General features: G+C 43.1%; 1 protein-coding gene across 1 annotated transcript in view; it reads right to left on the bottom strand.

Annotated features, from left to right (window-relative positions):
- Positions 1-19766, bottom strand: part of LOC128139202 (ribosome production factor 2 homolog) — a 28101-nt gene extending 8335 nt beyond the window's left edge. The window contains 8 exon segments of the mRNA XM_052781270.1: positions 40-116; positions 210-291; positions 3002-3041; positions 3762-3799; positions 4639-4771; positions 9194-9336; positions 18271-18351; positions 19607-19766. Of these exon segments, the coding sequence (XP_052637230.1) occupies positions 40-116; positions 210-291; positions 3002-3041; positions 3762-3799; positions 4639-4771; positions 9194-9336; positions 18271-18351; positions 19607-19672 (660 nt within the window). The 5' untranslated portion in view covers positions 19673-19766.
- Between the last annotated feature and the right edge of the window lie 6286 nt (positions 19767-26052).

The following is a 26052-nucleotide window of genomic DNA, read 5'->3' as shown; positions in this document are numbered from 1 at the left end:
AGTAGATGTCACTGAAATACTGAATTTGTGAGTCCTTACCTTAACATCTTTTAGGGATACAAACTTCTCAATGCCTAGCTCAATCATGTCTAGGACATGATAGTCAAACATGCGACCTGTGAAAGTAAAAAAAGGAAATCCCAACTGTTTAAATATTCATTGAAAACTAGACCTTTCATCCAAATAAAAACCCAAGTGAGACATCTTACCTATTATCAGGTTGTTAGGTCGCTTCTTGTTATGAGAGCCAAACAGAAACAAAGAACAATCTGATTTCTTGGAAAAAAATTCCTACATTTGAGGAAAAGAACAAAACTCATGAGCTGCAGTTTGTAGTGTTTAAAGTATTTGGTGAAGGTATATGTCACAAACACATGAGTTTAGGAGCTGCTTAATGAGAAGAGCAACTGCACTTACCAGAAGAGTTTTGAGCGTGTCCAGGTCCACATAAGCTAAAATGGACAGCTGGATTCAAGGTTCAAATAACAATTCATTTCTTTTTTAATTTCCCATCGCAGTCTTAAAGATCAAGCCAGGCAGTTTTTTCTTGCCATTTTATCTGTAATGCCCTCTTTCATAATTCCTCATTATTTGTTTTTAAATAAGATACCTTCAACCACTTCTCCTTGCCTGAAGGGTAAGTATTTGCAAGTTGGCTGCAGTTGTAATGCCTCATTTTAGTTACCCAGCTAAGCTTTATGCAGCATATTAGCTTTGCCTAATAGCTTCTGAACAACCAGTTAATTCCCTCAACAGCAAGCCTAGGAACATCTGCAAATAACTAATGTTCTCACACTTGGGCACGAGAGTCCTGCTACAGAGCAACTTCACGTCAATTTATTATTTAAGACTAAGATGTTACTTAAAACCAAGCCAGTGGTGACTTTCATAGAGAATATCTTTCCTCTAGGTGGAGTAGACAGAGAACCTATTACGGTATTATATCCAGAGCCAACATTACAGCAATTCTTTCTGAGAACGTCCAACTCCAAAGCCTTTTTATGCACTGCTGCTTCTCAAGGCAGCCCCTCATTCTGTGTATCAACCATAGTTCCTAGATAAACACACATGCTATTTATCCAGTACATCCCAGAAGTACCAGAGTTTCTGTGCCTGCGCTTAGCAGCTGTGAAGCAGAAAAAGCCACTGCATCTCCTTCCACCCCGGCAACAGCAGCAGCTCAGAGCGGACATTGCAGCTCTGCCCTTCTGCGAGGTCAGAAGAGACATCCCCAGGAGCAATCCTAAGCACGTAGAAATCACACAGCTCAGCACTGAGCTCTGCCACCAAGTCCCTGAAAAATACTGACTGTAGACAGATCAAGAACAGAACCATCCTCTTGAAACACTTGCTCATACAGCTCTGTTAATCACTGCGTGTTGATATATGTAAATTCTCTAACAGCTGTACGATATTTTATCAAAAAGATGCAACAAACTCAAATGCCTCAAATGTGTCCTGCGTATATTGCAACATCACATAAATTGCAAAACTGCCATTTAAAAAAAATGCCTGTAAGCAAGTTAAAAAAAACAAAAAACCCAAACCTAGCTTGATCTGAATTTCCATATCTTTCTAGAGCCTGATTATTTGTTGACACTGTTCTCAATGACCCAAGCCCACTGTTTTGAGGTTACAAGAATTAAAGTTCCTTGAAGGACCCCCTTTTAAAATACCAGAATGATTTCAGCTACCATGTTTTCCCAGAAATTATCAGAAATTTAAACCAATGGTCAGCTGATGATCAGCTAGTTCCTGTATGACTATGAAACCAAGTCATCCAGCTATGGGATTGTAAGAGGTTTAGTTTCAGCAAATAATGTCACAAATCTTTCCTTGCTGCCTACAGTAAGTTTTCCATTCCACTCACAATATTTTAGGGATGGTGGCACTACTGTGCTTCATGCCAAGAACAGAACAGAAGCACACACTACACCTCAGCATCGCACATTAAAAATGCTTTAACTCAGCTGTCCAATACAACTTCAGCAACTCCTCTAGCACTCACTATTGGCTACCTTCACTTTTATAAAAAAGATCCTTAATGATCATTAAGGATACTTAGATCAGTAAGGATACTTAGGATACTCTCTCCTCCCCTCCCTTTTTATTTACAGATAATTCCTTAGATACATTTCCCCTCTATTTTCACAATCCCTTTCAGACAAGAAAGTGCATTTGTGCCCGGTGTGTATACATGAGTTGGTTTTTTTAAATTCACACACAGATTTACTTAATACAATACCCCCAAATTCCCAACTTCAACGTGTATTTTCAGTGAGTTATTTCAACAACTGCCTCACACATTGGACATCTGACCCTTATTTCCCTGTGTGTCAGCAGTGGCACAGAGCAAACATTACCAAATCACAATCACTGGGAACCAAACAACTTATTTTGGGATAATTCATTTTTATCTTTATTGTAAAACCACAGCTGTGCATCACTATCTCCTTTCTCTCATTTTGTTGAAGGAAATACGTATACTGCTTTTACAACAGATATATTTCAACAGTTAAAGTAATGCTTCAATTGAAGTGCAAATGTGTGAATCTTAGGATGAGCCTATTTTTTTTGCCTTCTTGCTCATAAATTATCTTGACCTTAAAGCACTGAATCAACACCAAATCCAGAAAGGGGCATATCAGCAAGTGTATTTCCAAACACACACCCCCTTCCAAAATACCCTCCAAGCCTCTGGAGAGCCACTTTTGCAACCTCTTTGCAAGCCAAATACCCATCTCTAACTGAAATTGTGCATTCTTCTGACAGTTCTTGTCTGAACAGAACTCTCGGCGACCATCTCACACTTGTACGGCTGATGCATGTGGTACTCTGCTGGGCTTTTCTTCCTCTATTCAAACATGAGGAAGTCACAGAAAGCTATGACCCCTCCATTTAACTATTTTAACCTATGAATTCAGCAAATTATCCACCAATAAAGCTTTTCATGACTTTATGGCTGTAAAATGTCACAAGAGAAGACGTAGTTTATATTTACCAATGATGTTTGATCCTCAAAAGGCCTAGTAATATTTTTCCTGAAAGGAGGAAAAAAAAATTAAAAAAAAAAAAAAGAACAGGCCCAGATAAGCACTTCTAATTGGTTCTCTGATAGCATTAAAATTCTGCATTCTGCTGGAAACTCCAGCTGTAGAGGTTCAGTTCTAGTTCAAACCATAAGCCATATTAATACTGCCAGAAGTTCCTTAGTGTTGCCATTGCCGTTTTAAGTGCTTTACTCCATGTTTCCTGTCTCCTGGGGCCCAACTTCCAGACCACCACCAGCAACACTTCATGAACAACTGCGTTTGCTTGTTCATCCAACGTTAAATTTAGCTATTACAATTAATGTCTCTGCACTACATCTGTACAGATACTGCGTTCCCATTTTGAGCAAGATGTATCTATCATTATAATCTGTAACTCAAACTTGTAAGACTTCGGATATAAGAACTCCAGCCTACCCATCTGACACAGAACCTCACTAGCTGTTTGCACAGATCAGTCAGAGAAGCCGACTGTTCAAGTTAGCTGAATCCTGCTCTATAACACTTGGCACAGAACTGGGCTCAGCACCAACACTGATCACGCGTGGCTTGTTTCCAGTCTATTCAAATTTATGATGAATCTCAGTCACCTTCTGCAACCCTTTCCATTGTTCAAGCTCCCGCGCTAGCCAGCATCTCTATTCATGCTTTGAAATTACCAAAAGCTGTCCTGTCAGAAGACTCAAAAGATGTCAAAGTGAGACTGCTTACTTTTTATACAGTACAGCAAAGGGCTTCTTCACAGCATACTGCAAAAGAAAAAGTTAAACCGGTGTTATCTCTAATACATTTAAGTGCACAGCACTGCTTTTTCTAAAACCCTACAACTCATATGATCACAGGAAATAGAGTAATTGTTTGTGCAAATGACTCTAGAAGAAGGCACCTCAAAAGGCCTGCTCACAATAATACCCTTCAAGTTGGTGGCAATCTTGGTTCCCGATTAATTACAGAAGGACTTGTTTCTAGAAACTAAGAAAAAATAACTGACACAGCTGAAATCAAAGCCATGTAATGGAATCTCTCTGCTTCTAGGGGCATGAGGAAAAACAGGGAATGAACAACCACCTGATTATCATCAGCATAAGATGGTAAGAAAATGACAAAGCAAGGAGAGAAAAGAGTGTAGGAACAGCTATAATATTTTCTGGTATAGAGTTAGGAGACAGGATTGGTAAGTTTAAGTTTTAGGAGAGGTTGAAAGCTCCATATCAGTTTACAGGATTCTGGGATATGACTTCAGCCAAGCGATCCAGTCCCAATTCTGTACCTAATCCCCTTGTATTCAAATGGACTTGCAGCACTTCACGTTATATACTGGACAATCGTGGAAAAAATAATAACAAAGAGAATAAGCTCAAAAGTTCTGGCAAAGAAGAAATTGGAAGAAAATAATCTCTGTCGAGGGGTAGGTAACGACACCTTTGGAGTACTGGTCAATCTGAGATTTGGGGAATGGGGAGAGTATAAAATATTGATCTTGCAGCAGAGAATGTGCAACTTGTAAGGAAAAGAGAAAGAAAGATACTCTTGGTGCAGCACAAAAGGTTATATAATTAAAGATTGCATACTATTTCCAACAACTTACAATGTCTTTAAGCACTTCAGTCACTGTTAAGTTTGCATTTCCTCCTTTTATGAGCATAGCATTTTTTGTATTTTCTTTAAGTTTGGGCTCTCTCTTCTCAAGAAATCTTTTTGCTCTCTTAGTTTTAGGCTTTCTGTAACAATAAATTAACAGTTAAAAACTTAATATTAGTAACAATACCAGAGACCACAGAAAGCAGTAAAACAAAACAAGAATTGGAACCAGCTGTGTTCAAGTAACTTGTTTCAGTGACTCAAACTAATCCCAACCTGCAGAATTACAATCAATGCTAAAAGCCCAGTCTCGGATGAATGCGTTTTACTACCACTCCTCTTCCTCTCTGTCCCCCCCCGCCAAGCTAGCAAAGGTGATTTTACAGTCTTGGGCTTTTCGGTTTCTGCCGATTTAGAGCTTAAGCTACACCAGAATTCCTACAGACTACTGACAGGCTGAAAGCTTCTCCTCACTCCAGCTCCCTCCTCAAGTCAGAGACTCCCATACGAGAAGAAAACACAGTTCCTCAAAGGTCATCAATGGCATCCAAAAGAAAAGCTCAAGTATGGACCATCCGTTGGCAGGAACCGCAGAGCATTATTTAGGTGAAATACACCTGCCTTAGCAGGGGCGCAGAGCTTACATAAATTAGTAACTACGTGGCTTCAGAACTACATTTCTCCACTAGATGAATGTAAGGCTTTTAGTATCTTCTCCACAAAGCATTATATTTATTTTAGAACGCCAACAAACAAAAGTACCCCACAGGGGTACTTCCAACTATAGACAGAAACGCATAAATCCAACCCCAACTGGTCCCCACGGATCCTTTAAGTTACCAGCCGCGTAAGGGCTGTCTGGCCACCAAGAAAGAGACGGCAGCGCCCGGTTTCCCTCCCTCCCGCGCGTTCTCCACAGCCCTTTTCTCTCTGTTGGCCTCCCCCCCGGCGACCCTCCCCACACCAGGCCCCACAGCCGCCCGCCGTCCCCGGCTCCCCGCAGGGTCCCCTCACGCTTCCCAGAGACCGGGGAAGCCGCGCCGTTTCTCCGCCCCCCCCGCCACACTCACACCACCCGGTCCAGCGCCTCCATCGCTCCTCAGCCGCCTCGCGTGCGCGCCCCGCCGCCCTCAGGCAACGTCAGCCGGTACTTCACGTCCGCCGCGGGAAGGGCGGGAGGGTTCCGGCACTGAGCATGCGCGGAGCAAGCCCCGCCCTCCCCTCCCGGGGCGTGCCCCGCCCCGCGAGCACGTGCCCCCCCGCGTTGCGCACTCCGCCCGCGTGTGACGTCATTCCTGGCGCTGAGGGACACGCCCTGCGCCTGACCGCGCCCCCGCGCCTGCTTTGGGCGCCCATTAAGGCAGGCGCGACTAACGATGCGGTCACGCGACTGCAGGTAATTGCAGCAGCGGCTGATCCACTTTGCGTCCCAGCGTCACGCTGACCCTCCTCCCGCCCCTTCGCGTGGGAGAGGTACAGCTAAAACAGGCCCTTTTCAGCCAAATTTCCCCCCAGATTTACTTACTTGGGACAACTGATGCAACTATTAGGAGCGGGGAACATGACCTTACACATAATAGAAACCAAACGCCCAGGATTTATTTCTGCCTAAAATCCCTGATGGGGTAGCGTCACTTCTAATCCAGTATCTATCCTTCATCTAAGAAGTTTCTGGTTATTTCAAAGCCTGCAGGCCTTCAGTCAGTTGGTCAGAGTTGTTCAAATTCGCATTTCCTCCTCAAGTTCGTGTTTGATTGCAACCTGAAAACTGAAGGTACAAGAAAGCCAAGATACCCAGCAAAATCCAAAGACCTAAAGCAGAAAAATCTTCCCCTGCCTACCTACATTGAATTCAGAACATACCCATCTCCCAGCGTCCCCATAAGCCAAACGCTTGACGTGCTGCTGCACACTGCTTCTCCAAGTCGGGTTTCTCCGAACCTTCCCCAAAGTTTTTTTTCAAAAAAATCTCTTTTTAAGCGCTGAACATCCTATACACAAGGTAACTGTCATCACGTGCTTTACACCAGACACGGCAAGGAACGACGGGGATGGCCCAGCACCTAGGCACAGGGCTGTGAACAACCCATAATAACCAGGCAAGGATGATTACAGCAGTAATCCTATGTCCAGCTATCATACTTGCCCAATACCCTTTTTACGCCACACCCCCCCACCCACCAGTTTCGAACTGAACTTGAAATAACCAACTTGTTGGGCTTTTTTAGGTGAAATCAGTAAAGCTGAAGAATTTGCTAGCAGCAGCAGCGGACTTAACAGCACCTGCTTTCTGGGAGGAAAACATGGGTAAAGAGCGAGCATGGTTGCAAAAGTTAGGGCTAATAATAATAGAAACAAAAGGTTAAGCATTATAAATAACACTTAAAAACTAAAAAACATTATTATGAAGGTACTCATAGTTTATGATATACATAAAATGTTAAAAAAAAATAAATACTGATTCCCAGATAAACTAGAACAAAAAACCCAGCTCCAGTATATTACTGAAAGAAAAGGCTGAAAAAGGTCAAAAACCAATTCTGCTAGAATACTCCTTGCACATAAAAAAAAAATTTACATGTACACGGTGACAGATGTAGCAGTCGGTTAACAAAACCTGAGAGAGCTGCTACATTCACACGCTGACAGAGGATAAGCTCTCAGAAGCGTGTCTCTGTCCTCAGCAGCAGGAGCTATGACAGTGAGGACTGTCCATCGGCAGCCCACCCTGTCCGCCCGGCTCCCTCGCAGGAGGTTCAGCTGTCAGCAAGCGCAGCCCAGCACCGCAAACGCTCCCCACTGCAGACAAGAGCACACATTATACCCATTCTTCATAGTCCCAAGACCATTATTCCAGTCGTAGTTACCCTCTGTCTATCAGCACCATACAAATCAAGTTTGAACAATGCTTTTAGACTTCCACAACTGCAGTTAAATGCAGAGGGAAGGCTGAGCCATCTCCCTGAAGCCTGAAGCGCAGACACTACCACGCGAAAGATCTGCACCCAGGCTGGAGGAGTACAGAAGGTGTCCCCTCTTCTTCCTCACCTTCCTCCCCTTCCCCCATGATCCAAGTTGCTTCTACACAGAAAAACAGAACAGTGGGATTGATAGTTTGAAACTCTTGCACTGTTTTGATGGCTTATCTTTACTGATCCTGTGCTGCGAACAATGCTGGGGGTGAACTTCTCCTCTGGTCATTACTAATTAAAGTATTACATAATTATGCTGGGTTTAATTAGGCATCCCCACCCTCACAGCGTTGTTGCAGTTAAAACATTTTCTTCCTGACCTTTCTTCCTTCTTACCTTTCTCTGCCTCCCTCAAAACAGTTTATGTTTAAAAAAAAATGCTGTGCTTTTAAAAACATTACCATGAATGCACCACATACTCAACTTTTATATGAAATATTGTGTGACAATAAAAATGATGTAGCAGTATGTAGTATCAACACACAGGCTCACCAGGGGCCACAAGACAGTCACATGGATCAGTCTGGGAACAACTGATGCATGGGTACAGGATCTCAGGCATAAAAGCCTTCAGAACAATGCCAGAGGAGAAGACCAGAGCCAAGAAGTTAATGGGGAAGGAGAAAAAAAAAAAAAAAAGAAAAAGAAAAAAAAAAATAGGAAAACAGGAGGCAAAACGGGAAGAAAATTAAGATACTTCCTTTTGTGTAACACACATTATATTATATAGAAAATGGAGGAAGGAAGAGTGACAGATGCCTCATTAAGACCTAGATTTCAGTTGCTGACTAGTCCACAGGGGTTTTCAAGATTTGACTGGACAAAGCCCTGAGCAACTTGGCCTGAATTCAGTGTTGACCCTATCTTAAGTAGGAAACTGGACCAGAGACCTCCTGAAGTCCCTTCCCACGTGAAGGATTTCTAAGATCTGACAAAGGACGCTAGAGAAAATCCAAACTAAGCAATTTGATGACTAATCAAACAAGTAATAAAAGCCACACTTACTTGAATTTTTCTTTCAATAACTGCAGCACAAGAAGAGATAGTATGCAGCTGAATATGACACACAGGTGAAGCTATACTTGAAAAATTCAGAACTTTATTTTAAACAATTTTTTTTTCTTTTTACAAAATGTCCCAGACTGTACAATACATCAACATTTTTCCAAGGTAGGGATTTTTTTTTATTATGTAACCATTTCCTCTTCTTCAGTTTTGAGGTAGAGATACACACATTTTCAATCAGCATTTTTAAAAAACACTTAAGCCCTCCCCACTATAATCCAAACATAAAAGCAATGCACAAGAACACAATGTCCATTTTTCCACTATTAATTGTCAGATAAACTGGAAATCATGTCATGGCCTATAAAAGTTGGCATTTAAAAGTTGGCCCACTAACTCCATGGAGAAATTCTGAAAAGATCAGAGCTGACATCAGGGAGGGGCATCGTCTAAGGCCACACTTCCAGAAGGAGAATCCTCTGTCCCAGAAGCAGGGCTGTCAGGCAGAGGAATAGAGGCATCTATTTCCAAGCTGTGCTGCTTCTCCAGATCACAATTCATGTCAGAATTTCCTCCACCACTCACCTCTCCCTCTGACTCTTCAGTCAATTTGTCTTGGGCCTGAGCTGACTCCTCAGAATCTTCTTTTTCACGCAGAAAGCTGCAAATTGTATTAGGCCTGCTGTAGGAAAAATCTCTGTCCTTGATCTGTAACCACTCCACTCCACCTGATGCAAAGAAGGAAAATTGGTATTAGCGACAAAAGGAGTATCCTGGTTTTGGCTGGGATAGAGTTAATTTTCTTCTTAGTAGCTGGTACAGTGTGTTTTGGATTTAGTGTGAAAATAATGTTGATAACACACTGGTGTTTTAGTTGTTGCTAAGTAGCACCTATCCTAAGTTAAGGATTTTTCAGTTTCCCATGCTCTGCCAGCAAGCAGGTGCACAAGAAGCTGGGAGGGAGCATGGCCAGGACCACTGACCTGAACTAGCCAAAGGGATATTCCATACCATAGAATGTCATGCTCCATATATAAACTGGGGGGAGCTGGCCAGGAGGGGCGGATTGCTGCTCAGGCATCAGTCAGTGAGAGGTGAGCAATTGCATTGTGCATAACTTGTCTTTTCTTGGGTTTTATATTTTATTTTATTATATTCCTTTTCATTATAATTGTTATCATTTTAATTTTTATTATTATTGTTAGTATTACATTTTATTTTACTTTAGTTATTAAACTGTTCTTATCTCAACCCATGAGTTCTACTCTTCCCCCCCCCCCCCCCCCAATTCTCCTCCCCATCACACTGGGAGGGGGAGGAGTGAGTGAGCAGCTGCGTGGTGTCAAGCTGCTGGCTGGGCTTAAACCACAACAAGGAGTTAAGAGTTAACAGCAGTTTTTTCTTAGTTTAAAGTCCACTGTTATTAAGGCTGAGCCTGACCAATGTTTAAGTAAAAGAATCACTTAAGATAGAAAGATGTCTTTCAAGAATTTGGACCAACGCTAATTTTTATGGCGAGTCTCATGATGGGGCTTAAACCATTCATTGTCCTTTAAAAATAAGGCTACAAAGAACAGAAAGGCATTTGAAGGACCAGCTTAAAATGAAGAGAAACTTAACTGTTGATAAATTAACAACAGCATGCATAGGCTAAACCAACTTATCCAAGACATATAGCTACAGGTTTTTATCCAGATACTGGAGGCATTGTGTATGGCTCACTGATGTCACCAGCTCAGTCTCTAAAGAGCAGTCACAAGGGAGATAAAATTATTAGGAAAGTAATGAAAAGCAGGAATGTCAAGATACAAAACTATGCTGTGTCCACGTCATGAGTACTGTATCCTGCTCAACCCATACTGTAACACTAGAAAAGAGAAACAAGAATTGGTGAGCGTAGTTAGCTCTACATGGGAAGAGACTTTAAGAAAAACACCACCAACCAAACACCACCAAAAAAATGCAAAAAAAAGACAGAGACTAGAATTCTACTTGAAGGAGACAGCTCAGAGGGGGCAGATGTCTATAAGGCTGTACTGGGCAAACAAATAGGGATTGACTTGCCTCCTAATTCTGCTAAGAAAATAAGCAACTTGCACTCATTGGAAGCACCAGATCATGCATTTGTAACAACCACAAAAGCAAACAAACAATCAAGAAAACCCACAGTAAAGTTGTACTTTTTCCATACAACAGAAATGTGATTTGAAAACTAACTGCCATAAAAAGTGGTAGAATTCAAAAGTATAGACAGGTTGAAAAAGCAAGTGAAGATGACAGAGCCTTTATGGACTAAACACATAGTAGTCCAGATGAAAACTCTTCTCAGGATATTCATGAACTGCTAAACACTGGAAGGATAGCCAAAAAAAAAAGGAGTACTCATGTATATGTCCCTATCCTGCTACTTTCCACATACCCATTTACTACTGTCCGTAGTCAGAAATACAATACAGGACTAAAATACCTTTGGTCCAATCCAGTATGGTAGTTCCTGTTGTATGGAAGTGTCAGACTCCACCCTTATACTCTTAAAATAACTTCAATATAACTCAAAATGCTGAGAAAATATTTTACAAATGCAATAAAGAGAAAACGGTTGTTCACCTAGATCTTAGAACATCTGGCAATATGATAGGGAATGACACCAGAGATAGTGTAAGAATTTGTGTCATCTCTTGAACTCAAGTATGTCAAGCTCTTACAACACAGAGCCAACAGACTCCAAACAGAACTGGGATTCCCCACCCACTTAGATTTTTAGGCAGTACATGTTGCCAATTCACAAGATGTTGTGGTTACTTTGTATGCACAACATTAAAATTCTGTCTGGGTACAGAAACAAAGTGTTTTTCAGCAGGTATCATTGTTACTGCTCCTCCAGAAAAAGATAGCAACATACTCTCTAGTCTATTGTACTTTTAAAATAATAGCTTCTGTTTAATATTACCTACTTAATTATATGGAGAGAAGAAATAGTACATGGTGTCGATAAGAATGCTGATGTTTGGTTAGATTCTAGATGACATTTCATGTTATACCTCCTATGAACAATGTCCAGCTGACTGACCATGTTTCATGTAAAATGGCAACATATTCTTAAAATATGAAGCAGTAACACTGACTTCAATGAAAAAAGCAACTAAAAGTAACATGATACTGCTAATGAATACTACTATATAGGATACTCAGTATCTGACTATGTAAAATATCTGATTTCTGTTCCAAAAAACACCACTGAAATAAAGCAAACATAGGAGCACTGAGTTCTGCCCACAGAATGAAAATCAAGATGAATAGTCTGCTAGGTGTGCCTTCACAAGTAAGTTAAATCACTCTTTAGTTAACTGTAAGTTCAGTAAGAACAATTCAGTTGTAGTACATACAACATGGAACTTCTTACTAAGGATATTAAAGATTTTTAACAATTACAGAGACTCAAACAGTCATTAGAAAAATTGATGGAAGAAAAAAAAAAAAAGAAAAAAAATCAGTGAAGAACTACTAAACTGCACCTCTGATTTCACAACTAGTACCAAAACTTTTAGATGACAAAAAAAACATACCAGGGAACATCAGCATATGTTTGCCCTACTCTTCTGTAGGAATCTCCTAGTAGCCACTTCTGGAAGCAGCACTGATCAGAAGGAACCTTTCCCTCTCTCTCTCTTTTTTTCTTTTTGTTTTGTATTTAAATACATGCATTTGTTGTCTACAGAAGAAAAGTTTCTCTAACTTCCTGCATGCTCTTGAATCAAAGACTTAATCAAGACTGACACTCCTAAGCATAATCCATCCATGTTCCTATGCATAAAAGCAGAGGCACTAACCAACATTCTCTTCTCCTTCCTTCTTTTCTGTCAAAAGTGTCCGTGTCATGTTCAACTTCTTCATTGTATGGCACTTGTATTTCAGCTGTACTTTTTGGTTGCCTTCTGCATCTACTATGAAAAGAGGAGAAAAAAACAATACCCCAGATGCAATCATTATAGTGAATTCCACTATCAACTGAAATAAGCTACGTATTTTTAACCTCCCCAGCTACCACAACAAACAGGACATCAAATCACAACAATTACCATGCTCTGTGTTTTCTTCAAAAACCACACAGGTTCCCAAGGTATCTACGGAAAACAGAGTGAGAAAGTCTTAGAGACTAATTTCTATCAGCTGTAGGTACTGCACCCACTGGCACAGCTCTGGGAATGTTCCAATTTCCAGAACCTCGCAAAGGGCCAGCATTGGTAACCACACTGCCAAATCAGGAACAAGACAGGAATATCACGGTCATTGAAAGTCACTACAAGGGAGGATTCCAGATCACTTTCTTCCAGACCAATGTTGTCACTGTAAGGCAAATAGGAGAACTGCAGATTGCACAACATGTCAGTCCTGCTCATACAGGAGACAAGCAGCACTTAGTTTAAGGCATTTTACGTCCCATGTTTTTCCGTGCAGAAACACCAGCTGGGGCACCCCACAGTCAGCTTCCAGGCATACTTTCCAGTAAGTAACATGGATGCATGGCTAATTTAGCAGTGAACTCAGACTGGTGCTGCTCTATATGGTGTTATATGAATACCATCCAGAACTTCAGCACCTCATGGGACCATGTTCTCCATTTGCAGTGCAATTAACTGACATTAAGAAAGTTCTTTGGGTCACATGAAAAAGGAGAGATTGTATCCACATCATTTTTCCTACCTTCATATTCTCCTGCAAATACATATCTGTCCACTTGTAAAATGGGCCTCTCTGTCTCTATTCCCTACAAAGAGGGAGACAAAATTGCACAGATGTCAGGTCTCTCTTACAGGCAAATTTCTTGCTGTAAGACCAGAGAAGACAGATATAGCAGAATCCAGATTACATCAATTCCTTGAAAAGATAAATAGTTAAAAAAACCAACATAAGGTAATAACAGTAAAATAAGTGTTGCATAACATGGAAATGTGAAATAAAAAGTTTCTTTTGGTATTAAAGGAATGGGTTCCAGACTGTAAAGCTTTCTCAAACCATCAGCTTCATATGAAGAAAAGTACATCTTTAAAACAGTGGAAGTTGGTAAGAGAGTTCTGCAGAGGATATGATTTTACAGAAGCTAGCAGACTCTTGAAAGAATGGCAAGACATGCAATTAAATTAGTATTTATTAGTTTTCAAGAAATGTAGTAAAAGTAGTCTTAGACATTACAATTAACCCCGAGGTCTTCTGCATTGTTAAGCATCGGGGGTGGGGGAGAAGGAGTTTTCTTTACATTTTTGTAGGAGGCTTAGTTAAGCAGTGATAACAACTGTTACAAAGGGTTTAGCCAATCTTACTGTAGAATCAGTGTACTGTTAGTAAAAATAAAATGCAATGACAGTTTTTCAGTCTATCATCATACATGTTTCCGTATATTAAATCATAGAATCATAGAATCATTTCGGTTGGAAAAGACCTTCAAGATCATCAAGTCCAACCATTAACCATGCCCCCTAAACCATGCCCTGGAGTACCCTGTCCACTCGCTTTTTGAATACCTCCAGGGATGGTGACTCAACCACTTCCCTGGGCAGCCCATTCCAATGTTTGACAACCCTCTCAGTAAAAAAATTTTTCCTAATACCTAACCTAAATCTCCCTTGCCTCAACTTGAGGCCATTTCCTCTTGTCCTATCTCCAGACACCTGACAGAAGAGACCAACACCCACCTCACTACAACCCCCTTTCAGGTAGTTGTAGAGAGTGATAAGGTCTCCCCTCAGCCTCCTCTTTTCTAGACTGAACAACCCCAGATCCCTCAGCCGCTCCTCATAAGACTTGTGCTCAAGGCCCCTCACCAACTTGGTTGCCCTTCTCTGGACACGCTCCAGCACCTCCATGTCTTTCCTGTAGTGAGGGGCCCAAAACTGAACACAGGACTCGAGGTGCGGCCTCACCAGTGCCCAGTACAGGGGAACAACCACCTCCCTGTTCCTGCTGGCCACACTGTTCCTGATACAGGCCAGGATGCCATTGGCCTTCTTGGCCACCTGGGCACACTGCTGGCTCATATTCAGCCAGCTGTCAACCAGCACCCCCAGGTCTTTCTCTGCCGGGCAGCTTTCCAGCCACTCTTCCCCAAGCCTGTAGCGCTGCGTGGGGTTGCCGTGACCAAAGTGCAGGACCCGGCACTTGCCCGTGTTAAACTTCATACAATTGGCCTCAGCCCATCGATCCGGCCTGTCCAGATCTCTTTGTAGAGCCTCCCTACCCTCAAGCAGATCGACCCTGCCTCCCAACTTGGTGTTGTCTGCAAACTTGCTGAGGGTGCACTCAATCCCCTCATCCAAATCATCAATAAAGATATTAAACAGAACAGGGCCCAACACCGAGCCCTGGGGAACACCACTCGTGACCCGCCGCCAACTGGATTTCACCCCATTCACCGCTACCCTCTGGGCTCGGCCATCCAGCCAGTTTTTCACCCAGTGAATAGTGCACTTATCCAGGCCACAAGACGCCAGCTTCTCAAGGAGTATGCCATGAGAGACAGTGTCAAAGGCCTTGCTGAAGTCTAGGAAAATAACATCGACAGCCTTTCCCTCATCCACTAGGCGGGTCACCTGGTCATAGAAGGAGATCAGGTTGGTCAAGCAGGACCTGCCTTTCGTAAACCCATGCTGACTGGGCCTGATCCCCCTCTTATCCTGGAGCTGCTGTGTGAGTGCTCTCAAGAAAAACCGTTCCATAATCTTTCCCGGTACCGAGGTCAGGCTGACAGGCCTGTAGTTCCCCGGATCCTCCCTCCGACCCTTCTTATAAATGGGAGTCACAGTGGCAAGCCTCCAGTCCTCTGGGACCTCCCCTGTTGACCAGGAACGCTGATAGATGATAGAGAGTGGCTTGGCAAGGACCTCTGCCAGTTCCCTCAGTACTCTTGGATGGATCCCATCAGGTCCCATAGATTTGTGAGTGTCCAGATGGCGTAACAGGTCCCTAACTAATTCCTCCTGGATTAAGGGGGGTATGTTATGCTCTTCATCCTTACCTTCCAGCTCATGGGGTGGAGTACCCTGAGGATGATTGGACTCACTATTAAAGACTGAGGCAAAGAAGGCATTAAGTACCTCGGCCCTTTCCTCATCACTGGTTGCTACGTTCCCTTCTGTATCCATTAAAGGATAGATATTTTGTTGTCCCTTACGATAGTGGCCAGATTTAGTTCTAGCTGAGCTTTTGCCTTTCTAATTTTCTCTCTGTATGATCTAACAAGATCCCTGTACTCCTCCCAAGTTGCCCGCCCTTTCCTCCAGAGATTATAAACTCTCCTTTTTTTCTTAAGTCCTAGCAAAAGCTCCCCATTCAGCCAGGCCGGTCGTTTCCTCGGCGGTTTGACTTGCGGCACATGGGAATAGCCTGGTCCTGAGCCATTAAGATTTCCTTTTTAAAGAATGTCCATCCCTCCTGGACCCCTTTGCCCTTCAGGACCGTCTCCCAGGGGACTCTCTCAACCAGATAATACTGTTCTACTAATCACAACAAAACCAACAATGCTGAACTGGTATAGAAAATGCTCTAGTATGTTAAAAAGGATCAAAGAAATTTAGATCAAACTGCAGCCAACAGTCTATTTAGGTTACAGTAAATAAATTTAAAGTGCTGTTATTTCCTCTAGGAAATTAATTTAACCTCTATTTTAAATTAACAAATAAAAATATATGTATTTGCATGAAAAAAGATGTTATTTTCTAAGCTCCAATTAATACAAGTTCTATAAAGTGGAATAACTTTCAAAAGTCTTTTGAAAATACACAAGGTGAATAAGTCTGGCGTGAAGCATTACACCAGCACCAGAAGTGCAACTGCAGGGTCAGAGAAGCTTCTGTGATTACTGTGTGTCTACATTGTGAAGGAGTTGGAAATTGTTGTTATCTAATTTTACTTTTTTAAACAAGGAGTGGGAGAGTAAGGCAGCAGTTCTATCAGCTCATTCCCTTCCTCTACAGCAGAGCTCTTTCAAATATACAGGCCAGGATCCCATTATTCTTAATATAAGATATACCTATAAATTGTATTTTGATAAAAATTAATGCCTGAACAGAATACACTAATTAAGGCAAAATGTCTTTTAATAGTACATCATGAACATTATTCAGGACATGAAGATAAGCACATGCTAAAAGTTTTGAAGATGAGGCACTATGTGGTAAATTGCATAAAATACAGAATATCACACAGGTTAATAGGAATTTGTGCAATTTTCCTCCTGTACTTTTAAAAAACAGAAGTATCTAAGATCAGAAAAGTTTAAGCTCTGGGATTCTCTTTCTGCTGCATAACTTGAGAACAAAAATAGCATTAACCTAATGTGTAGAACATATTTTTGGTTGGTTTTTTTACTACAGGAAGTTAAAAAACCGAACACATCAGTATGAGGCAACAGCATTAAGGTTTTTAATATTCAAAACTTTATTTCTTTGGCTAATTTGCATTCCTTTTTGGACTATGCAAAAATGGGGACTGTCTTCCCCTTATATGACCAGCATCACAGAAAACTTGCTAAACAGACTAACCCAAAGCAGAATCTTTTATTGGAGTTTTAAGAACAGCTGTCCATTAGGAGAAATCTCAAGGAATGCTTACTCTGCAGAGCAAGAACAGGTAGATTTGGATATGAGTAGGATACAGTATAGATACTTAAAGGTTTTTCTAGTAACATTACTAGAGAAACTCAAAGCACAAAATTTAAAAGAATCCCATTAACGTTATTGAAGAATATGTAGCCATTCAGCCACCAGTAATGAATCATCTGTGTAATACATGTCAAGCAACTTAGGTTGGATTCAGAAAGCAAATCTGCTTATAAAAGCATATCCATCCAGTGATGGATAATTTATGAATTTTGATTGTATTTCTACATTTGAGATTTTCAGAATTGACTTTACTACCTCACATATATTGTCATCAGTGGCATACTCTGAGATGTTCTCTTCCAACTCTTCAGTCTATGATAAAGGCCTAGTTTCAGAAAGTATTTGCAAATCAATAGTACTTGTACTATCTATAGGGCTCTCAGAGTCCACATAAGTTTTGAAGGGCAAAAAAAATTTGTCCCATACAGAGAAAGTGATTAAACAACTCAAAAGGAGAAGGACAGGTAAGCCAGGTTCTTACAACAACCTCACAGTGAAGCAAACAACATCCAAAACTGTTTACCAAATGCTTAATACCCAGTTATCCTTTACATTCACAACACTTGAACTTGCCAGGCAGTATCTGCAAAAAACCCCATTGCAAATACAGTGCAATTCAGAAAGACTTTGGCTTTACCCGTCAGCTGTATTTAAGGTACTTGAAGAAGTACGCTTAATAATATATTTTTTTAAACATGTAAAATACATAATTTAAAAAAAATGAACTTAGAGCTTGAAATCAGAGGGGATAATGGTCCTAGCTTATAAATACTTCTGAAAATATTTCCTTATATTTACATAATACTATGTTCAAAGACCATATGCCATTTCTGAAATAGAGATAGCCCACAACATGCAGCCAAATACAGCCAAGACAGCACATACAATTCTCTATCAATGATTTGATCTAAATGTTTTTCACTTCAAGGAATTTAGAAACAGCCTCAGTCCCTTGTTCACATGTGTACTGACTTACCCCTTTCCTATTGTGCTGTAATCACTCACCAAAATCTTGCATTTGTTTTCACATTTTTCTAAGAAGTCTGAATCAATAATTCCTGATAGTTCCACCATGACCAGTTGCTCCTACAAGATAAGTTTATAATGTACACCTGTAATTGATATACCTGAACTTGGGGGGGGCACCCCCCAAAAACCCAACAAACAACCCAAAACAAAAAGAACAGCATATAAAGACCCAGACCTTCAGAATAAACAGACCCCAGATCTGACTTATTCTGCATTTTGTCTAGAGAGAATGGCAGACATATTGCAATCAACACCCAGGGGAATGCAGTGACCCACTACTCCATCAGACACCTGTTTCACACCTGATTTTCCTGGGCTTTTCTTCCTAGCTAGGAAGGGAGCTCTTTTTTCACCCTTGAAAAAATGAGGATGGATATAGATAAATGATTTATGAACTGTAACAATATGACTGGCTACATATTCCAAAATACCTTTTTTCCAAAGCTTTAGTACCTACCTAAATAAGACACCACAGCAAGAGGTTAAGTTAAGCAACATGTTGCTTGAAATGGTTACTTTTAACTCTTTATAACATATTGCTTTGAAATCAATTCCTGTTTGCAATTCCTTACAATTTTGGGTGAGGAAAGTGCAAAAACAAACAAAAAAATAGCCACCTTGAAAAAATCTTCTATTCAAGGAAAATAAGTTTTCAAGGATCACCGGCTTACTAAGCATCCATGAATAAATATACACAATAATAGAAAAGTAATAGTTTGTATTTTCAGGTGTCATGGGGGTAGGAAGCAACTGCAACTGGAGGAGTGCTTTCCGACAACGCCGTTTTCCGGAAAACCTGAAGCAGAAGAGCCAAAACGATCCAGCTTTCCGGACACGACCGCTGCGAAGGGCAGAGAAGCCCGACGGGCCCAAGGAAAGGCGCTCGCCCTGGGCCCGACCCCACCGCCAGCCCGGGCGATGGCGGCCCCCGCGCCCGGCTCTCCTCAGGCGTCCCGCCTGCCCCACCAGCCGTCCCCCAAGCAGCAGCACGACGGCGGACGGCAGGCACCGGCTCCCGGGAAGCGGGGAAGGCCTTGCAGAGGTACGGCGAGAGGAGAAAAGCCACCCCCTGCCTCACTGGGGCCCCGGAGCAGGTGGTCGGCCCCGGTAGCCCACAGGAGGGCGGGCGCAGGGAGGGCCCCTCGCTGCCGCCCGGCAGGCAGCCCGTCCCGGCCGGCTCAGCGGCGGGGGACGGAGAGGGGGCCGGGCCGGGTCCACAGGACGGACACGCCCCGAGGGGGGCCGGCCCGCGTCCCTTCCTCTAAGAAGGGGAACGCCCGGGGAGCGCGTCCCGATGCCGGCAGGCACTAACCTCCACCTCATCTTCCTCTGCTTCATCTTTCCTCTCGCCCTCCTCCGTACTCTCTACCGCCGCCATGTCACCAGTGAACGCCCCACTTTCCCCCCTCCTCCTTCACCTCAGCGCGCACCACGTGGCCCCGGCGCCGCCATCTTAGAGGGCGACCGGCCCCCTCCGCCCCTCCCTGCGGCGGCGGCTGGAAACGGCGCCAACGGTGGCCCCGCCCAAACGCCCGCGAGCTGCCGCTCGCGCCCAGCCGCCCCCAGCAGGAGGCGGGTGTGAGGCGCGCGCCTCAGCGACCGTTAAGCGGTGGGACGTGAGGAGCAGGGGGCGGCGGGGGGGGGGGGAGTATGGCGATGCAGGGGTGCGCGGCGGCGCGCAGGGCCCTGGGGAAGAAGGTGAAGCTCGGCTAAGGAGGAGCCAGAGGCCGGGGGTAAGATGCGGGGCTGTGGGAGCGGGAGGAAGGACGGGCGGTGTCAAGGGCGGGAGAGGAGGAGTGGCAGCCCGGGGGGGTGAGGAGGGCTCCCCGGGTGTTAGGCTGGGGCGGGGCGGCTGCGTCAGGGAGCGGCTTCCAGAGCCTGAGCGGCTTCGTGTTCCTGCCCCTGCCCGCCCGTTGCGAGCCGTATCTCGCTGCCCTCCTGCCGGCGCCGGGTCGGCTGGACCCGAGCTTTCCGCCAACTATGAGGTTTTCCACAGGCCCAGCACTTTGCCAGAGTGGAGTCACAACCCCGTTGCTCAGCCCTCGTTTCCCAAGTTGAACAAGGCGCATCATCCCTCCTAGGCAGAGTCCTGGTTTCCCTCTTCATCCTAGTAGCCCTGTCTCTGTACCTGTGCTGCTCATCTCCCTTCTTGTGGGCTAGCCTTATATGCACCATCGCAGATTAAATCTTGCCAGGCCGTTCTTCAGTGGAAGAAAGGGAAATGTTTTGCTTTGTGCACGGTTAAATTGTATTTGCTATATTCACGTCCTTTGCCTGATGCTTTCTGGTTATCTTGTAAGGTTCGAATACGCTCCTGTCTGATTTCCCTCTGACAAGGATTTCTGAGATAACGTGTTAATTTATTTCTTTATAAGTGCAGGATGTTGCACTCCATAATCCTCAGTTTCATACTGTTTTTTGTAATGTAGTTCTCCCTTGTTTTCCTTCTGTATGCTATGTTTCTTATTTTGTACCAAAAGTGTCTTCCTACTCATTGTGTCAAAAATGTTAAATAAAAACTGATCCCAAGGGAATTCACTGTAGATTTTCTTCCACCATCTACTTAACCTTCATAAGATAAACATAAATGTCAGCATAGCAACATATCAAGTGTTTAACAACGTCCAGATATGTGTGATCTAATGCGTTTCTCCTTTTCCTAGAAAAATCACTGATCTGAAACATATCAAGTAAGTTTAGCAGGATTTTTCTTTGGGAAGCCAGTATTAGGCTTCATCTCACTTTCTGTTAAGCTTCACATTTTTAATTATTCTTTTATTAGAGCTTCTTTTAGAATATTATAGGGGGGGTCTGCTACAGGCCACCTGACCAGGGAGACTGAACGAATAAGGCCATCTATAGACAGATAGGAGCAGCCTCACATTTGCAAGCTCTGGTCCTCATGGGGGACTTCAACCATCCTGACACCTGTTGGAGCAACAACATGGCAGGGCATAAGCAATCCAGGAGGTTCCTGGAATGCGTTGATGATAAATTCCTTCTCCAAATGATGGAGGAGCCAACAAGGAGAGGTGCTATGCTAGACCTTGTTCTCACCAACAAGGAGTGGCTGGTAGGGAATGTGAAGCCTTGGCTGTAGTGACCATGAAATGGTGGAGTTCAAGATCCTTAGGGCAGCGAGGAAGGCATATAGCAAGCTCGCTGCCCTGGACTGCAGGAGAGCAGACGTTGGCCTCTTGAGGGATCTGCTTTGTACAATACCATGGGATAAAACCCTGGAGGGAAGAAGGGCCCAAGAAGCTGGTTAATATTCAAGGATCACCTCCTCCAAGCTCAGGGGTGATGCATCCCAACAAAGAGGAAGTCAGGCAAAAACACCAGGAGGCCTGCAGGGATGAACAAGGAGCTCCTGGAGAAACTCAAACAGAAAAAGGAAGCCTACAGAGGGTGGAAGCAAGGACAGGTAGCCTGGGAGGAATACAGAGAAATTGTCTGAGCAGCCAGGGATCAGGTTAGGAAAGCTAAAGCCCTGATAGACAGGGACATCAAGGGCAACAAGAAACGCTTCTACAGGTACGTTGGTGATAAAAGGAAGACTAGGGAAAATGTGGGCTCTCTCTAGAAGGAAACAGGAGATTTGTTACCCATGACATGGAGAAGGCTGAGGTACTCGATGACTTTTTTTCCTCAGTCTTCACCAGCAAGTGCTCCAGCCACACTGCCCATGTCACAGAAGCAAAGGCAGGGACTGGGAGAATGAAGAGCCACCCACTGTAGGAGAAGATCAGGTTCGAGGCCATCTAAGGAACTTGAAGGTGCACAAGTCCATAGGACCTGATGAGACCTGATGCATCCACAGGTCCTCAAGGAACTGGTGGATGAAGTGGCTAAGCCACTATCCATCATATTTGAGAAGTCGTGGCAGTCCAGGAAAGTTTCCACTGACTGGAAAAGGGGAAACATCACCCCCATTTTTAAAAAGGGGAAAAAAGGAAGAACTGGGGAACTACAGGCCAGTCAGTCTTACCTCTGTGCCTGGCAAGATCATGGAGCAGATCCTCCTGGAAACTGTGCTAGGGCACATGGAAAATAAGGAGGTAACTGGTGACAGCCAATGTGGCTTCACTAGGGGCAGATCATGCATGACACATTTGGTGGCTTTCTATGATGGGGTTACAGCATTGGTGGATAAGGGAAGAGCAACTGACGTCAGGTACCTGGACTTGTGCAAGGCATTTGACACTGTCCCGCATGACATCCTTGTCTCTAAATTGGAGAGACATGGATTTGACAGATGGACCACTTGGTGGATAAGGAATTGGCTGGATGGTCGCACTCAAAGAGTTGCGGTAAACGGCTCAATGTCCCAGTGGAGATCAGTGACGGGTGGCGTTCCTCAGGGGTCGGTATTGGGACCGGCACTGTTTAACATCTTTGTTGGTGACATGGACAGTGGGATTGAGTGCACCCTCAGCAAGTTTGCCAATGACACCAAGCTGTGTGGTGTGATTGACATGCTGGAGGGAAGGGATGCCATCCAGAGGGAACTTGACAGGCTTGAGAGATGGGCCCATGCGAACTTCATGAAGTTCAACAAGGCCAAGTGCCAGCAGGGCAATCCCAAGCACAAATACAGACTGGTCAATAAGTGGATTGAGAGCAGCCCTGCGGGGAAGGACTTGGGGGTAGTAGTAGATGAAAAACTGAGTATGAGCCAGCAATGTGCGCTCGCGGCCCAGAAGGCCAGCTGTATCCCAGGCTGCATCAAAAGCAGCGTGACCAGCAGGTTGAGGGAGGTGATTCTGCCCCTCTGCTCCACTCTGGTGAGACCCCACCTGCAGTACTGCATTCAGCTCTGGGGTCCCCAACATAAGAAGGACATGGACCTGTTGGAGCGAGTCCAGAGGAAGGCCACGAAGATGATCAGAGGGCTGGAGCACCTCTCCTATGAGGATAGGCTGAGAAAGTTGGGGTTGTTCAGCCTGGAGAAGAGAAAGGCTTCGGGGAGACCTTATAGCAGCCTTCCAGTACCTAAAGGGGGCCTACAGGAAAGATGGGGAGGGACTCTTTATCAGTGAGTGTAGTGATAGGAGAAGGGGTAGCAGTTTTAAACTGAAGGAGGGTAGATTTAGGTCAGATGTAAGGAAGAAGTTCTTCACTGTGAGGGTGGTGAGGCACTGGGACAGGTTGCCCAGAGAGGTTGTGGATGCCCCATCCCTGGCAGTGTTCAAGGCCGGGTTGGATGGGGCTTTGAGCAACCTGGTCTAGTGGAAGGTGTCCCTGCCCATGGCAGGGGGGTTGGAACTAGATGATCTCTAAGGTCCCTTCCAACCCAAACCATTCTGTGATTCTATGATATTGCATACTGCTGTGGTAAGAACAGCCTATAAATTTGGATTAGTTCTAAATATAGAAAAAGATGCTGGGGAGTGTTACCTTTTAATCAGGCAAGTTGCAAAGGCTTGAATTTTGACTACAGAGGATAATAGCTGTGGAACAGATGTTTGGAATATTACAAGTGTTAATTATCAGGTATTTTAAAATAATAGTTTATATAATTTGCTAGTGTGGGCTGCTGTATTTAAGGGGTTTAGAAGATAACAAAACCAAGTTTTTGAGTATTTGATTTCATGTTCTGCCACTAGAAGGAGATAGATAAATAAAATTATGCTTAGAGAGCTTGTTCAACATTTCTGATAGAGGCTTTTAATGAGCTATTAACTTTTAAAGCTGTATGTAAATGTTGCTAACTTTAGCTAGTTGATCTTACGCTGTGTAATATGAGTACATGTGTAGTAAACCCAGTCTTTTAATAGTTCTTAGCTACTGGTTTCTATTTATTAAATCATTATATTTTGCAATTACATTTTTGCACCAGGTCTTCCTGCCTTTAGATGAAATTTTTGTTGTTTTAAAAAAGTTCTACCTGAATAAAGCAGAATAAACTCTATTCTGAATATATATTTAAAAATTGTCATAACTGACAGTGCTTCTGTAACATTAAATTAATACCATCATTCTCTTTTTATATATGGGAAGAGGTTAAGTGACTTAGCTAAAACTACAGAAAGCCCTTACAAGAACATAAATGTGTGCCAGATCAGCCTGTGTAAATCACAGACTGGCATGAACTGCTGATGGAGGAGCCAGTACATTTGTTTGCTTTTATACCAGCCTAAGTGTCATATAGTATCTGGGTCATCTCAGTCTCCTAGTTATCATGGGGTCAGGGTGTGCAGTTGGATTATGGGAAATTTTCGGTGCATTAGCACCAAATGTGTTTTAAAAGAGACTACCTCATTGTCAGGCTGAACTTGCCATGGGCATTAGTGGTTTGCCTTGGTTTTTCATATCCTGGCGAGAGTATGTCAACAACTTATCTCTTAAAACAGACTCTCCTCAGAGTCTGCCAGGGAGATTAAACTGCTTGATGAGATAAATATGGAAATACATGTTTTGAGGATCCAGGTGTTGGTATTTCTGAGGCCCCAGCTAACAATCCTGTCAGTGCTTGAACAGATTTATGTGTGCATACTGCCAGAGGCAAGTACCTAGGTGGCACTTAGGTCAGTTTGAGTCAGTGACGACCAAATAGTAAATTTAAAATGATCATGTTTGAGATCTACATACGTAATATGTATGCACTAATTTCAGTGGGTTCACTTGCATTTAAGCATGGTAATGCGTATTTTATTTTAGGCCCTGTAGTTTGCAAATTTTAGTTGTGGAAGTTCATAGATTAGAGACTTGGACTGTCTATTGTAGCAAATAAACATTATTGCAGCTAAGGTACATTACAGGAAATCAGAAAGTTCACTGAAACACATAATGAATAAATTCTGGCTTCCTACTTTGTCTCATTTTTCCATTTTCTTTTGATTTTTATCTTCATGCTTGGAATTCCTTCCCAATCCTTTTGCAGAAGGCAATCGCCCTTTCTCCATTCCCTCCTGAACACTTACTTTCTTTGTGAGGCCCTGGCACTAGTCTATCTAAGTAAAAGGTTAAATGTTTTGTAAAAAAACAGAGGAAGATAGAGTCTTTGTTTAAGTTCTTGAGTTTTGTCTGTCTGTTTAGACTGTGAGTGCCTCTGGTTGAAAACCTTTTGTATTACGTAGTGAAAAAACACAGAATTTAGTATTTAAAGAGTGATAATAGATGATATGTATGTGTGTATACACACACACACACTACATATATAGTCTATGTAATGTGTGTATACACACACACACTACATATATGGTCTATGTATCTGTACTATTTGCTGAATTGACTGCCTCAGGAGAAGGGTGGTGTTGTTTCTAGGCTTATTTTAAATTGGAAGTGTAACTAAAATTCATGATGTGACAAAAGGTGATTGCCTGTGAATATCAGAAGAGACTCCTCAGTAAAATGTTACCATGTGAAATGACTAAATATAATAATACAGTGTTGTAAGGTGCAGAGAGATGCAGAAGAAAGCTTGTAAGAAACCAGTGTGTATTTCTGGCTCTAGCCAGGGTTACAAAAGGTAAATCAGCCCCAGGACAAAAGTAATTTGCTGATAGTATTACAGAGGATGATTTCCACTTCCCTGCAGCTACCTTACTGAGCCTCTTCAGTTAGGAATTAGCAAGCCAAACCAGCTCGTAAGTGTCACAAAAAACCCCCCCAAAATGACTTGCTGGATTCCTTTGCATCTGTGCCTTTGTCTTTTCAAAAAGCTCCTTAAAGATCATGTAAGGAAATCCTAGCAACCCTAACAGACAAAGCACAGTCAGAGAAGAATAGGGTAAAGTAAGGGGTGCTTTATTTCCA

Source organism: Harpia harpyja, chromosome 3 (genome assembly GCF_026419915.1).
Source record: "Harpia harpyja isolate bHarHar1 chromosome 3, bHarHar1 primary haplotype, whole genome shotgun sequence".
Taxonomy (NCBI): domain Eukaryota; kingdom Metazoa; phylum Chordata; class Aves; order Accipitriformes; family Accipitridae; genus Harpia; species Harpia harpyja.
Note: the sequence above shows the minus strand (reverse complement) of the source record. Positions and strands in the feature narration are given on the sequence as shown.